Here is a 14,778-nt window from a genome sequence, read left to right on the forward strand (position 1 = left end):
AGTCAATACCAAGTGAAAACTGCTATACTAGAAACATATAAGGTCCCAGGAGAACCCAGAAAAAAAGTGCCTAAGTCTGTTCTGGTAAATCCAAGGGGGCTTCACAGAAGAGGCAGTCGCATAACCGGTTCTTTAAAAAGAAGTTCAAGTTAGCAGAGGGAGGTGGCAGTAAAGGTACTGCAGGCAAAGGAAGCACATGCATTCAGGAAACACATGCGATGGCATAAAGTCATGAAAGAACGCTAAGCAGAAAGCTGCCGGCACCATAGGAACCTCTGCACTGCTAGTTGGGAACTGGCAGCTGGCCAATAAGATCAAATAAATTGGTTAAAACAGATATGAAAAATGACTAACTACATACCTTAACTATTTGATGTTCACTTGATGTTCACACTGATTCACCAATTTTTTACTGAGGGGCCAAGACCTTTGCTGTCAGATTTTGTGGATTCTATTGATGGAAGTTTTGCTACATCTGTCCTGCATCAGTTTGAGAGAATCTCTGATTTCTTGAAAGCAGAGTGCAAACTTAAAAAGCCTTTAGAGACAATCTAAAAACATAATCTCTCTAGATTTTTATGATTGTTTCCCCTAATCTTTTACAGTTTTTTTTTTTAGAACCTACATGTTATTTTACCATTTCCTTTTCTTGGGTCATTCTAAATCATTAGTTTTCATGATTTCTCCAGACTGTCTAATTTTTAAATAAGTTTCATAATTTTAGTATAAGCAAGCACGATAGGAATAAACAGGTTTGGGAACAAATGTAAACCACTCTTAGTAAACATACAACTCAACTAGTGGAAGCAGAAGTGCCAAGGTGTCCTAGAGAGAGCCTACCAGCCACAAGCCTACCAGCTGTGGGCATTGGGATATCTTCAAGAAAAACTGGACAGTGTCACTTAATCCAATGAGTTAGTTAAGGAGAAGGTGGATACTGCCATGAGGATGCGAGTGTGGGTATTTAGGCTAGAGAAATTGTCAGGTGTCTTTCACGCAGGCCCTTGTATATCATCCTAAAGCAGAAACTCTCCAGATGAGTTTCCCACACCAGCAGCACCAACACCACCTGGGAATTCATTAGAAGTGCAAATTCTTGGGCCCCATCCCAGACCTCCTAAATCAGAAACTCTGGAGTGAGGTCCAGCAATCTGTGTTTAAGTGATTCTGCTACATGCTCGAGTTTTAGAACTACTGTATTAAAAAGTTGGGCCTTTCCTCTGATTGATATGGAATCACTGAAGGATTTTAGTAATGGAGCAATTTCAGTACAATGTGTGAGCTCTGTGGCAAATAACATTTAAAAAATCACTACTGTTATCATCCGGACGTCATACTTATATATTCTTAGTTTGCTATGGAGAGTTCAAATTGGTGGATAATCAACCTTCCTATGAGTTACACAAGATGTTACTAAAAATCTCTTTCACATTCTTGAAAATGGCCAGTTACTGCATTTATTTAACATGTATTTATTGACAGCTTATGATGTGTCAGGCATCATCATAGGTGCTTGGGATACATCACTGAATGAAACAGACAAAAATCCCAGCTCACGTGAGACTAACTTCTACTGGGAGAAGATGGACAATAGACAAAATGGATAAATTAGTGTATCGGTAGGTGGTAAGTGCTAAATATTAGTGGGAGGTAAGGAGAGAAATAAAGCAGAGCAGAACTGGTAAGGATTGCTGGGGTGGGAGAAAACTTTGAATAGGCCACAAGGCAAGATCTTCCTGAGAAAGACATGGAGGAGGCAAGAGAGCACACCATTCGAATATTTGGGGAAAGAGGATTCCTGGAAGAAGGAAGAGTAAATCCAAAGTTCAGGGGCTGAAGGGCCTGTGGGCATGGGGCTGAGTGGGCAAAGGGGAGAGGAATGGAAGACGAGGTCCGAGTTTCCACCTGATCGTGTTCACAGTCGGCTACCTGGCTTTAATATAAACCACAAATCTAACCAGACAGACAAGTAGACAACGTGCATTCTGATGTAAATGGGAAGGTCAGTGAGCAATGTAGATGGATCTTTTCATTCGGTCTTGTTTACTGAGCACCTGTATGCCAGACACATTCACAGCCACCAAATAGCACAGGTGAACAGCACCCCTGGAGCTGTACAACACAGAAGCCCTGTGCATCATCCCTCCTTTTTCCTGCCTTCATGGAATTCACAGTCCAGGAGGGAGAACAAACCTAATTACCAGGGTGATACTTGTTATAAAAGAGAAAATACAAAGTACTAAGGCCCTGCGCTCAGGGACCTGTGCTGTGGCTGCCTGTGGGGTGTCAGGGAAGGCTTCCTGCAGGAAGATACACGCATTTCAGCCAAGGCTGGAACACTGATTGGTATGGGTGAGAAAAAGTGAAGTGAAGGGGCTTTTCCGAGCAAACAATGGCATATGCACAGATGCAGAGATAATGGTGCCTGCGGCCCATCAGCAGAGCTGAGAACTACTACAGTAGGAGAGCAGGAGCCAAGGCTGAAAAGGTAGCCAGCCAGAAGCTGCAGGGCCTATACACTTTTAAGATGAAGGGCAACGGAAGGTGCTGACGGGTACCTAAGTAGGTGACTGACCTTTAGTTTGGAGGCTTTAAAATCTCAGGTATTTTATACTGAAAATGAATGTAAAAAATTATACAGTCAAGGGTTTCAGTGTCATCAAATTCTTATTGAGGTCTGGCTGGTTCCTCAGTTGGTAGAGGGCATTGTTATAACGCCAAGGTCAAGGTTTCAGATCCTGATACTGGCCAGCCACACACACACACACACAAAATCTTGTTGAGCACATATGTGCTAAATACATTATGAAGTGTTCTATAGGAATGGAGAGAGTGGCCAGCAGCAGAGCCAAAATATGTCATGTGTTTTGTCTCTAAATAGCTCAATAAGTCAAGCTCCTGGATAATTAAACAGCTATGCTAAATATCAGTGTCGCAGCCCAACCGCGGTAGACTATCTGTATCTTTGTGCCTCTTGCTCTTTTGCTGGTCATGTATAAATGCAGACAGCAGCAGCGCTGATGTTAGCAGTCATAAATCCACACATGGCAAAATGCATTAGAAATAGGACAGAGAAATAAATACTTCATATCACTCGTTAGCCAGGTTAATAAAGACTCACTCAATCTAATGATTATGTCCAGAAGAGAGGGATTAAATAACAGATGTGTTAGAATGATGGTAAACAAATAAAATTTTTAAATCAGATTTATTGGCTTATTTAATTTGGGGATGGGCTAGTAGTTAATATCATCAACGAATAAAAACAACAAAGAACCTAATAAATTAATGTGGATCTCCTCACAACCTCTAAACATAAGGTTAATAGTAAAAAAAGAGTATAAAGGAAAAAGGGAGCAAACCTTCCAATGACTGCAGAATTTAGTGGTAATATACTTATTTAAACTTGTTTCAGTGTGTGCCTATGCAGATACACTAATTCAGGTATAGCTTTCGGTAAAGCATCAACTTTTTTTTTTCATGGTGCTGTCTGATTCTCTAAGAACCTGATGAGTTTCTTTGAGAGAGAAGTAGCAGCCCAATCTAGCTCAGCTGTACTCAATCTCAGTTGCTTTCCTACCTACAAACCCTCACTTCAAAGCAAGGAACATAATGTACAATTTTTTAATGGCTCTAGACCCAGGCACTCAGACTCTCTGCTCTGCGCCTTACCTCAGTGTAAACACCTAATCAAGATTGCCTGCGCTTCAACAATAGCAGCCAAATGCAATTCGAGAACCACAAGCCTTTGAAGTCCTCCCTGCAAAGGCCGGTTTTCTAGTCTGGGATAATGACATGCCATGATTGCTGTCTTTGTTGTATCTTTTCAGTAGAGAAGCAATTATAGGCCCCAATTTAACAGAATAGACATTACACAGCTTATGATGCTCAAAATGCGATTTCATTTGATCATTTTCTCGATTTGATTGGTATTAATAGAATGGTTCACAAAAAAAAAAAAAAAATAGCTAGCAGAGGTTGTGTCCCATTCCACTTTCAAAGAGATAATGTAGAAGTATGCTTTCCTTGCCCAGAGACTCTCGCCAGGGTGATTCAGCCACTGAGTTCCACCAAAAAAGCCTGTGGATGGAAATATCGTACATCCTACGTCCTCTGGGAAAGGCAGCATGGGACACTGTATTTTTAACCTTAAACTTTTTACCAGACCTGTATACGAGATCCCATCATTATCCATCGAACAATTAATATCACCAGTGATAAACTGAATTAATTAAACCAAGCCCCTTCATTTCTTTGCCATTTACCAAAGTCAGAGAATCAAAATCTATGAAAGCACTCAACTTCTCTTTCTCCCAGCCTCTAGGCGACAATTCAGCCAAGAAATCATCTCATTTCCTCTCCTGCTTAGTCAGCCTAGTTAGACTTTTTTACTCTCTTGACCTTCATTTCATCTCCAGGACAGAGTTGATTTTTCTTTTAAATGGGTTGTGTTTCTATTTAACATCATGGTAATAAGGGACCGAAACCTTTGCCATGATGATGGCAAATGTTGTAAAACCTGATACTTCCTGCTCATCTGGTGCTCTCTGAACTAGCACAGTCAGAGGGGCTGAGATGGAAAGGTGAGCAGCGGCTTCTGGTCTGGAGCAGCAGCAATCACACTTCTAAACTTTTCATTTCAATTTCATGATGTTGCAAAGTTTTCCATTTAGAGAGTAGGCTAATCTTTCAAAACCTGGTGATTACTCCCATTTGTAGTCAGAATTCCATGATCGAATAGTACATTTTTGTTCCTTGTTTTAGTAGTGGAAATTCAAGCACAAAAACATTTTTCCCCCATTTTCAGATCAACCCCTTTAAGTATTTAAACTTCCACACCGTCTGTCTGCCTTATCTATCTATCTGAGCACAGTAAGTGTGATAGTCACTTCACTAGAGTTAGTACAGATAATTCAAGCAGAGATAAGGTTATACACAAAATAAAAGAAACAAAATGTTGTCTCTTTTGTGCCATAAAAGCCACATTGAGTGGAAAGGAATAAATTATCTTCATTGTCAAATATTTACTATCAGTATTTATTATCACTTAATATTTGTATTAGTCCGTTTCTGTTGCTTATAACAAAATACATGGAACTGTGTGATTTACAAAGAAAACGAAATGTATTTCTTATGGTTTCTGAAGCTGGAAAGTCCAAAGTCCAGGGAACACATCTGGTGAAGGTTTTGGTGGTGGCGACAGTGATGGCAGGGTATCGTACTGCAAAAATAGTGGAGCAGAGAGAGCAAGAGAGAGAGACGGACTCTCCTCTTCTTTTAAAGCCCTCAGAACCAAGCCCCTGACCACCATTTTTAATCCATTCACTACTGCAGGGCCCTACAATCTAATTACCTCTTCAAGGCCCCACTTTTCAATTACCGTAATAGAATTACCCACCCTCTTAGCAGTGACAGTGGGGGCCAACTTTCTAATACATAAAACTTGGGAGACATGATTCAAGCTTCAGTGAGTTTTGGGGGGACATAATTCAATCCACTACAATATTTAACAAGCATTTCTATCTCTTTCTATATAAGTATGGGAGGATTTGAACCCAGAGGACAGATTCCAAATCCCATGTTCTTTCCAATCTTATTCCTTGCCACTTCTCACATACACAGCCCACCAGAGGAAATTTATCAAAACCAATTTAAAGTCCTGAATCTAAATTTAAGAATGAATTATATCAGTTGCAAAAGAGAGGGACTTGATGGTGTTCACCCTTACAGAGAGGGGCCAAAGGAGCCCTACATGAGTAACACGTGACCTGAGTAACACATCACAGGAGGAACAGCAGAGAAATATTGAGACAGGTCTTCTAAATAGGAGCAGGCTTAGGAGAGGAGACACTTGAGTCAGCTTCTACCAGTGCAGGGCTGCTGTCTGAAACAGGGATTGACGTAGTCTGCATTATTCCAGAGGTCAGAAGGATAGAAAACACGAATGACATATTTCTCCTCATGTAAGGAAAAGCTTTCTGTCATTTAGGTTGCACAGTGATGGAGCAATATGTTCATCACACATGAAACAAATTTCTCTTCTCCTCCTAAACCCACAGAAGATCATTAAACATATACTAATATCAATAAGCAGGTAACTCCCTCAGAAGCGGGGGCATGTGTTCAGGCAGAGAATGGATGAACATCTACCAGGGATGGTATGGACGTAGTGGAGGTTGAACAGAATTATTTCCAGAACATTAAGATTGAATAACTTTAAGTTTGCTTTCCATGGTGCATCCTCATGGCTAGAATTCCACATAGCACAGAAACTGTCTAATTTCTTGATTTAAAACAGGTAGCCAGTAGAGGCAATGAAGGGCCCTTGAGTAATGCAGAGACCTAGAGCCCATGTAGCTGCTTTTATCAGTGGTTCCCCAACCTGGCTGCAGATTAGACCCAACTAGAGAGCTTTTTGTTTTTTCATTCTATTTTTTAATAATAGGGAGATTTTAAAATATGCTACCATCGAGGACCACCCCCTGAGCTTCTGGTTTAATTGGTTTGGGGTCAGACCAGGGCATTAGTATTTTTAGAAAGCTTCCTAAGTTTTTCTAGTGTCTAACTAAAGTTGAAAACCACTGATCTACATCATTCAAATTCACTGAGTACCAAAACTACAAATTCTGCAGGTCTAGGATGATATTTCTAATAAGTGAGTTGGCTTAGCAAAACTCTTAAATGTATGGGCTTTGGCATTAGACTACATTGCTCCTCTCCTTACTAGCTGTCGATCCTGGGCAGGTTACTTAACCTCTCTGCACCTAACTTTTCTCACCTGAAAAAAAAAGGGATGATCATAATACACACCTGATAAGGTTGTTGTGAAGAGCACATTATATGCTAAGGGCTTAGGATAGCTACTGACAGACAATAACCATTCGGTGTATATCAAATATTGTTATTTCTGTTGTTCTCATCATCTTGGAGTATAGTGCTATTTCATCACGTTTCCATTGGCATGATCAAACATAGCTCATAACATTCAGCTCAGATCACTGTTCTAAAATTGGGTCCCTTAATATGTATCAAGGATTTTAAGTAAGTAGTAGTTTGACCTCAAAACACCAATTCTCCTTTTATGTCTGCAAGGGAAAATATTGTTTATTCCCATTTCTTTTGGGAACAACCTGGTTCTCTGAAGACTGAAGAGATGAATCTTTGAAACTAACTGAAAGTAAGACCTAGCCCTGAAGGACCTCTTTTTAAAGTATATAGGCCTGAGCCTCATGGCTCTAAGACTAAGATGAATCTAGTTAACATGCTATGTATGTTTTACCCTCTTAGATCTCCTACCCTGTCACAGTAACTGACAAGACATCTATTCAGAATGCCAAAGAGATTGAAAATGCTGCCATCGATTCTGAAGACAAATGGCGTCAAAGAGCACAACAGCTAAAGGTCACCTGCTAGATTGCTTTTTAAGTGTGTCTCAAGCAGTACTGCTGAATATGAGTAGTGTTTGTGACTGAGTTCTTATCACCGAAGGGTTTATTTTTATGCCTGAGAATAGTTACTCATCCTCCTATGGGTAAGGCTGCTTCCTGCCCAGGTGAGACACTGCTTGCCCAGCCAGCCAGCCCTACCTGTTTTTCCAAAGGTTCTATTTTCTATACAAAAATTATCAGATCACACTTTAAACATACAGAGTTAGAACCCCTCACAAAAGGAAGATATGGAAAAAACGCAGAAAAAAATCACAGTTCCAAAGTATTTTCTAATTCTGTGCTGCACCCAACTCTGTTTCCTTTTGGAGCTGGCATTACATATAATCTCTATGTGATGAGGACACTATCCCTAAAAACAGATGGGAATACCCAGAGCCTCACCAAACCCTCATTTGCAGAATGGAAAAGCTTACCCGCTGTAATTTAGCATAATGACATCCTTTTTGGCCATGAGTTTAGTGTTTTGAAATCATAAATGTGATTTCAGGGAAGATTTTTCTAAAATTGTCTCCACTGACTTTATCTAGAAGAAACAGAAAAAGCACTAGCAGCTGTTTTTTTTCTTCTTAAATCAATGTATGGAGTTATATGGAGTCACTCTTGGACCAGGTTTTATCTCTGATTAAGAAGGAATGAGCCCTTTCAAATCACGAAGCTTATGGAGCCTGTTGACATCATTATTACCGTGGTAAATGTAATAATAAAAATAATAAAGTTCATCCCAGCTTCAGAGAAGTTAGAAAAGAGGGACATTCCAAATCTTTTTTTTTTTTCTTCCTCACTGGTCTCCAGGCTCCTCTTAGGGTTGCAAAAAAAGAGATAAAAACAGTTATTCTCCCACAGCTTCCTGAAAGCTGATGCCAGGGAGCCACACCCAGAAGTTGAGAGGATGGGGACTAGAATGGCTCCTGGCAGTGGGATGTCGAGGACAGTATCTACTCCCGGACCTGACAGAGACCAGGGAGGCTGGCCAACAGGATCCAGAGGACAAAGGAAACCCTTTAAGGCTTATCATACATTGTGGCTGGTGGACTGGATCAGAAGACATCAATTTCTGGGCTGCAACCTGCCATTGATGTATGATTTGGGGCAAATCTCGGCTTCCCCAAGCCTTAAGTTTCTTCTTCATTAAATGAAGAATTGGCTTAAATCACTTTTAAGGTCCATCCCAGCTGCAAAATGCTTTAATTCTGGGACCACTTATTTCTAAATATTTGCGTTACCAAAAACACATTTGAGGCATATAAGATTATTGCAACGTACACCTTGTATAATTGTCTGTAAGAAAAATGGTAGGATTCTCAGCCTTTGATAAAATAATCAAGGTAAAATCACAGTGTTTGATTCATGGCATGACCCTAGACGAAGACAGTGAAAACTTTGTATGGAAGAAAATCAAAGGAAAGCCAAAAGAATGCTTTTTATTCTCATTCTGTACTATAATTAGCATAACCCACTCCTGAATGAAGACAAAGTCGACCAAAACATCTAAAGATTGTTAGACCTCAAAAGACAGCAATGCGGGGTGGCCCGGGGATGGTTCCCTTTCTTTGTTTAGAAAGGACTTTTAGCTGCCTGCTGCATTTTACACACTGGCCAGGTTCTCGCCATACAGACACTTCAGGCTGCCTTTCTGTTTCCTCTTCAGTTACCCAAGTTTGATGGCTCTGTTTGGTCCCCGCTCAGCTGCCACCTCCTGTGTGAAGATGTCCCAGCCTCTCCAGCCCCTCCCCTGCCTCATCTCTGCTCCTGTGTGTCTTGTGGCTGGACCACTCTCTCAGGGCTTATCACAGTTGGCCCTGTCTCATTAGCAGCTGCCTGTGTTTCTTTTGTACCAACTACACTAGAAGCTTCTTAAAGGTTAGGATTGTATTTTTCTCTACAGCCCCTACCACAATGCTTTGCCCAAAGCCAATGCTCAATAAATATTTACTCCCTGATTAGAGAAACATTTAAAAATCATCTAGTGCATCCTCAAGTGAAAATGGGCCTTATCCGAAATTTTCTTCTTGAAAGATGAGTTTCAAAGACTCTGCAGATCCCTCAGTAAACCTACCCTAACAGTAACTCTCACTAATAAACAATATCCTTATGCAAAATCAAAATAATTCACACAGCAAATATTTATTGAATGTCTGCTGTATTTCAGGCATCGCAAGTTAGGTGCCTGGCCCAAAAGATATGCTTAAAAGAAACAAACAAATAAAAAAGAGAGAAAAAAAAAAAACTCTTCAAAAAAATAGATAAAACTTAAGGAAAGATTTTTTTTTTTTAACTGCTCCTTCCCTCTAGGAGTTCAAAATTTTAGTGGGAATACACTTCTGTAATCATTATGGTGCAATAATGTGGAAGTAGGTACAAAATGCAGTGGAACTAAAAGAGCACCTAATTCTGCCCCAAGGAGACAGAGAAAGCCTCCCCAGAAAAGACAGCATCCAAGCTGAGCCTAGAAGGAAGAATCAAGGGTACCAAGCAGACAAGTGGGGGCAAAGGTCTGGAAGCGGGAGAGAGCGTGGCATGTGCTGAGGACTACGTGTGGTTCAGTAACCAAAGAGGACAGTGCCAGGGAGGAGCGTGGTATGAGATGCAGCTGGACAGGCTGGGTAGGGGCAGGATTGTGAAGAGTTTCTTATGTCCATCAAAGATTTTTAGATTTAGTCCTGTGGACAAGAAGAAGCCATTGGCAAATTTTGTGCAGTTTAATGACATAATAAGGCCTGCATGTTAGAAACATCACTTTGTCCATTGTCTGAGGAATAGATTGGAAGGGAATAAGACTAGAGAGATGACAAAACCAGTAAAGTGATGTTTGCTGTGGTTTCTGCAAAAAATGGTGGGAGACTGGAATGGTGGCAGCACTTGCTCTGTATTGTCACACACTCCGTGTACCAGTAGTTAACTTTTCATTATGGTGCATATGTCTTACTCCACTGGCTTGATTAAACTTCTTGCGGGTCCAGACAGCACCTGATCCCCCTCAGCCCCTGTACAGAGATAGTTAGGAAGAGGAGTCAACAGACTCACCAATTGCTTAATAGAAAGTGGGGGGTGGGGAGAGAATGGTTTCTAAGTGTCTAATTAGTGGTACCAATACCACTGAGAAGAAAAGGAGGCTTTTGGTGCTGGGGATAAAAGGGGGAGGTACATGAGGACAGGTGGGCCTCATATTGAGTTTGGAGGTGCCTATAGGAAAGAGGACACCTTATCCGGGCATAGAACTCAGGAGAGACGTCTAAGTTAACCATGTCCATTTGTATCATAAGCACTTCCTGATGGATTGAAAAGCTACAGAAATTGCTGAGATGACCCAAGAATTGTGGGGAGTGGGAGAAGAGAATAGGGTTAGGAACAGGACCCTGCAGAGAGTGGTAGAATTTTAAAGGTGGGCCAAAGTAAAGGCAGAGGGCAGAAGGTAAGAGTCTAAGAAGAGATTGCCAGAGAGGTAGAAAACTAACCAGGATAAAATAATGTCATGGAACCTGAGACATGAAAATTTCAAGAAAGAAGAGTTAGTAGACAGAGTAAAGCACTGCAAAGAATGCAAGTAAAAAAGTGCCATGGAAGGGACATCATCTATGCAACTCACATAAGCAAGGCTCAAATGGTTCAGAAAAACTAAATAACCATAATACAAACAATAATAATATAAATTATATGTACATATATGCATATCTTTGTGTGTTTACCTGTGTATGGAGTGACAGAGAGAGATATACAGAGAATGATGGAATGTGGCAAAATGTTAAAAATTGGTGAATCTGGGTAAGGATATTTGAGAGTTCTCTGTACTACACTTGCAATGTGCAATTTTTCTGTAAGTTTGAAATAACTTCAAAATAAAAAGGTGAAGAAAAAAGTGCCCATAGGATATAGCCACTAAGAGGTTGGCCGGAGCTGAGCAGTTTCATGGGGTGGTAAGAATGAATGCTCTGCTGCAGGGTACAGAGGTCAGAATGAGATTTGGGGAATGGAGACCTGTGCAGCCTACACTGTCAAGACACTGGGCTGGGAACTGGCAGAGAGACAGGGTTTAACCAGAGAATGGGATCAAGTGAGAGTTTCATTTTTTTCATAGAAGAGACTTAAACACATTTACATGCTAGAAAGAATGAAAAACTAAAGAGAGAGCAAGAAAAGAGAAAAGATGTACCCGAGACCATTTAAGCCTATGTATTTTCACTTTAAAAATGCTGAGAATGGACAGTCATCTTCATTTTCTACGTAAGACTCTTGTACGAGTACATGCCTGAGATTTTTACTTCAAGCTAAGTAATCTCTCTTCATTTAACCTTTCCACGTAGGTCTTATTGTCCTGAATCATTTTGTGCTGTCCTGTGAATCTTCAGGGGTTTTCCAAATCCGACTTCCGTTGCATGCGCGACTGAACACGGGATTTGGCTCAGGACCCTTACTGGGCAGTGTGAGGAGTGTGCTCCCACTGGCAGAAGACCCTTCCCCGGTGTCTTAGTTCATTCAGGCTGCTGTAAAAAAAATACCATTGCCTGGGTAGCTTATAAACAACGGAAATTAATTTTCTCATGGTACTAGGGGCTGGGAAGTCCAAGGTCAGGACGCTGGCAGTTTCTATGTCTGGTGACATCCTGCTTCCTGGTTCATAGACCTTCTCTGCCTTCTCACTGTGTCCTCACATGGTGGAAGGGGACAAAAGAGCTCCCTGGGCATATTTTGTAAGGCCAGTAATCCCATTCAGGAGGGCTCTGCCATCATGATCTAATCATATCCCAAAAGGTCCCACTTTTTAATACCATTGCCTAGGGGGTTAGGATATAATGTATGAATTGGGAGTGGGGAGGACACAAACATTCAAACCATAGCACCAGGCAAGGAGCATGTTGTCAGTAGAAAAAATAGAAATTTCTCCAATTAAGTAAGACTTCAAAGGATGAAATAGGATGTTTTCTTTCTTATACTCTAAAATAACTCTTGACTTTTCAGGCAAGGAAAAGGTAATGATAGTATGAAAGATATGTACAACATTTCACTAATTAAGGTCAAAGTCCTTGTAATCACATCCTAAGTAATCTTCCCACTTTTCCAAAGAACTGTTAATTTGGTTTTGCCTCCAACACTTTGAACAGTCTGTGCTTCTAGTCATCTGAACACAGAGTTCTTCCTTACCGCCAGTGAAAATTAAAGCCAATTAATATCTGTGCTGGAAATTTTCTTAATATTAACAGATGGAATTTATAACCCAAGCTCAGAGTATTCATGTTTTATTGTTAGTCAACAGCAGAAAAATGGAGCACTCAGAAACTTCTTTTCATCAGAGCTGATCTTGGAGCTCAGGCACAACTCTCAGGACTCCAGGGTTGAGTCAGGATGAGAGCAAGAGTGGCTTTTGGGTTAAAGCAGATGAATTTTGGGGTTGAGATCAGAGCCAGCATTCTCCCTTCTGCTTATGACATGTAAATAGGAAAGCCGTAAAAGAGAAACAACCAGGTGCTGCCTTTCACAGGGTTGGGGACAAACTTCCCTTGGGTGGTGCAGTATGAATGAACATTAATGACTAAGGGTGGGTCTAACCAAGAAAGTATCACCCCAGCATTAGACATCGGGATTCCCCAATGCTAATGCTCTGTGCATGATGTTAAAACCTACTGCCATTAAGCAGTTATTCTGAGTGCATGTAGTATGTACTGACTGCAAGTGTTGGTAACAAAAGAACCCCAGTGAGAGCAGGATGAAGTAGAGGATTTCAGTGCTGATGGAGATTAAATAGCCTGAGAATGACTTTGTATATGAACTTCAGGGAACTCAGGTCTTGCCACCTAAAGAGTGACACCTGATGCCTCAATTGTAGGGCAATAAATCTTCAGTAAACCACAGATCTCAAGTAGGCTGCTTAAAAGGTGAGAGAAATCACATCAAGCCCATAAATGTCTTTCTTTCCTGGGACTGGAATGCCATCTCTGGGTACTTAGATTTACGTGAATAGCATATTTAACATTTGAGACAATCAAAGTTTAAAATGATGAGTCCTTGGCCTGTGCTGACAAAGCACCCTGTGAAGAGTACTAATCTGAATTGTCACTGGATTGTTAGCAGCAGAGGTAATAACATGATTAAAATCAAGTGGTAACCCAGGATTTTGGATCTGGTACACAAGAAAAGAAATTTCTGATAGGCTTTTTTTTCCCCCTTTTGGTGGGAATGAGGAGAGAAAACTGGGAAAAGTGCAGTCAGATGGCAACGGAAAAAGTTCTTTATCTCTTATTTGTCTAGTGAGTTAAAGGCGAAACAAATATTGAGAAAAATGACATTATCAGCATCAATTAAGATTTGTAGATCACAGCAAAGGGGGGCTTTTTTGACTTTCACAAATGGTGATGACAGTCATGAAAAGAGCCATTGTGTTTCATGAACATACCTGTAAGATTGTAAATAGCATTTTTTTTTTCTGGATCCACTCTGCAAGGAAGGAAGCTCTTGGGGCTATATATTTGCAAGCCTTCTTGCCCACATTTCCCCCATGCAGCTCAACATACTACATGGAAGAGAGAACCTTTTCTTACCTGGAATACAGAAGGAAGTTTTTTCTTTTTTTGGAGTACAGCAGATAAACATTTTAAGTTTGTAGGAGCTAATCAGAGCCTAGCCAACCTTCTTAGAAAGCTCAAATTCCAAGGAGAACATACTCTAAATTCCAAATTAGAAGTCATTCTTACTTTAAAAATTTGATACAGTAATATTGTATTTACTGTTTTAAATTTAACAATCTCACCCTTAACCTTATAGTCTGATTTCATTAGAAACAGGATATCACTTAACATCATACAGAAATAGGATGAGTCTTAGCGATTGTATCAGAAAAGTGAAATAAAAGCCAAACTCATATCACAATGATTTTGATCATTTTTCTTAGCAAGCTAAAACAAACCATTTGAGCAAAACCGTGATTTATTCACTACAAGATGATCCAGGTAACTGTTACATTTTTTCAATTAATGTTGCATACATACAGGCCACAGAGATTTTTTTGTATGTGTGTTCAGAAGGGAGAAATATGTTTCAGTTGTATAACACAGTGGTGCATATGGTCATCTTACTGTTTTCAGTAAGCATTTAATCATTCTTTGCAAAGGTCTCTTAACTCCACTAGTTTTTCACAAAGTAATGAGTGCTTTATTCCTTGGAAAATATTTCTAAATGGCTATAGCACAATATAGTTACATAGTGTATCTATTATACCAGAGGTACATTTTGTTGTTAGGAGTCTTTGAAAAGCATAAAGACTGTTCTGAAATTGGAATATTTCCCCCAGATGTTTGATTGCCTAAGTACAGGCTATATTAAGGAACAGAAGCAAAAC

The 14,778-nt window shown here is 40.2% G+C and overlaps 1 protein-coding gene across 5 annotated transcripts in view; it reads left to right on the plus strand.

Moving 5' to 3' along the window:
- The window catches only part of JHY (junctional cadherin complex regulator), a 65,568-nt gene that overhangs the window by 25,131 nt on the left and 25,659 nt on the right, over nucleotides 1-14,778 (plus strand). For 4 of the 5 annotated variants that reach the window (XM_063094201.1, XM_063094203.1, XM_063094204.1 and 1 more), the window contains exon 4: nucleotides 7,288-7,401. The exons of the other annotated variant lie outside the window; for it this stretch is intronic. In XM_063094201.1, the coding sequence (XP_062950271.1) occupies nucleotides 7,288-7,401 (114 nt within the window). The remainder of the gene's footprint in view (nucleotides 1-7,287; nucleotides 7,402-14,778) is intronic. 5 annotated transcript variants of the gene reach the window in all.

This window comes from Cynocephalus volans, chromosome 4 (assembly GCF_027409185.1).
Source record: "Cynocephalus volans isolate mCynVol1 chromosome 4, mCynVol1.pri, whole genome shotgun sequence".
Taxonomy (NCBI): Eukaryota; Metazoa; Chordata; class Mammalia; order Dermoptera; family Cynocephalidae; genus Cynocephalus; species Cynocephalus volans.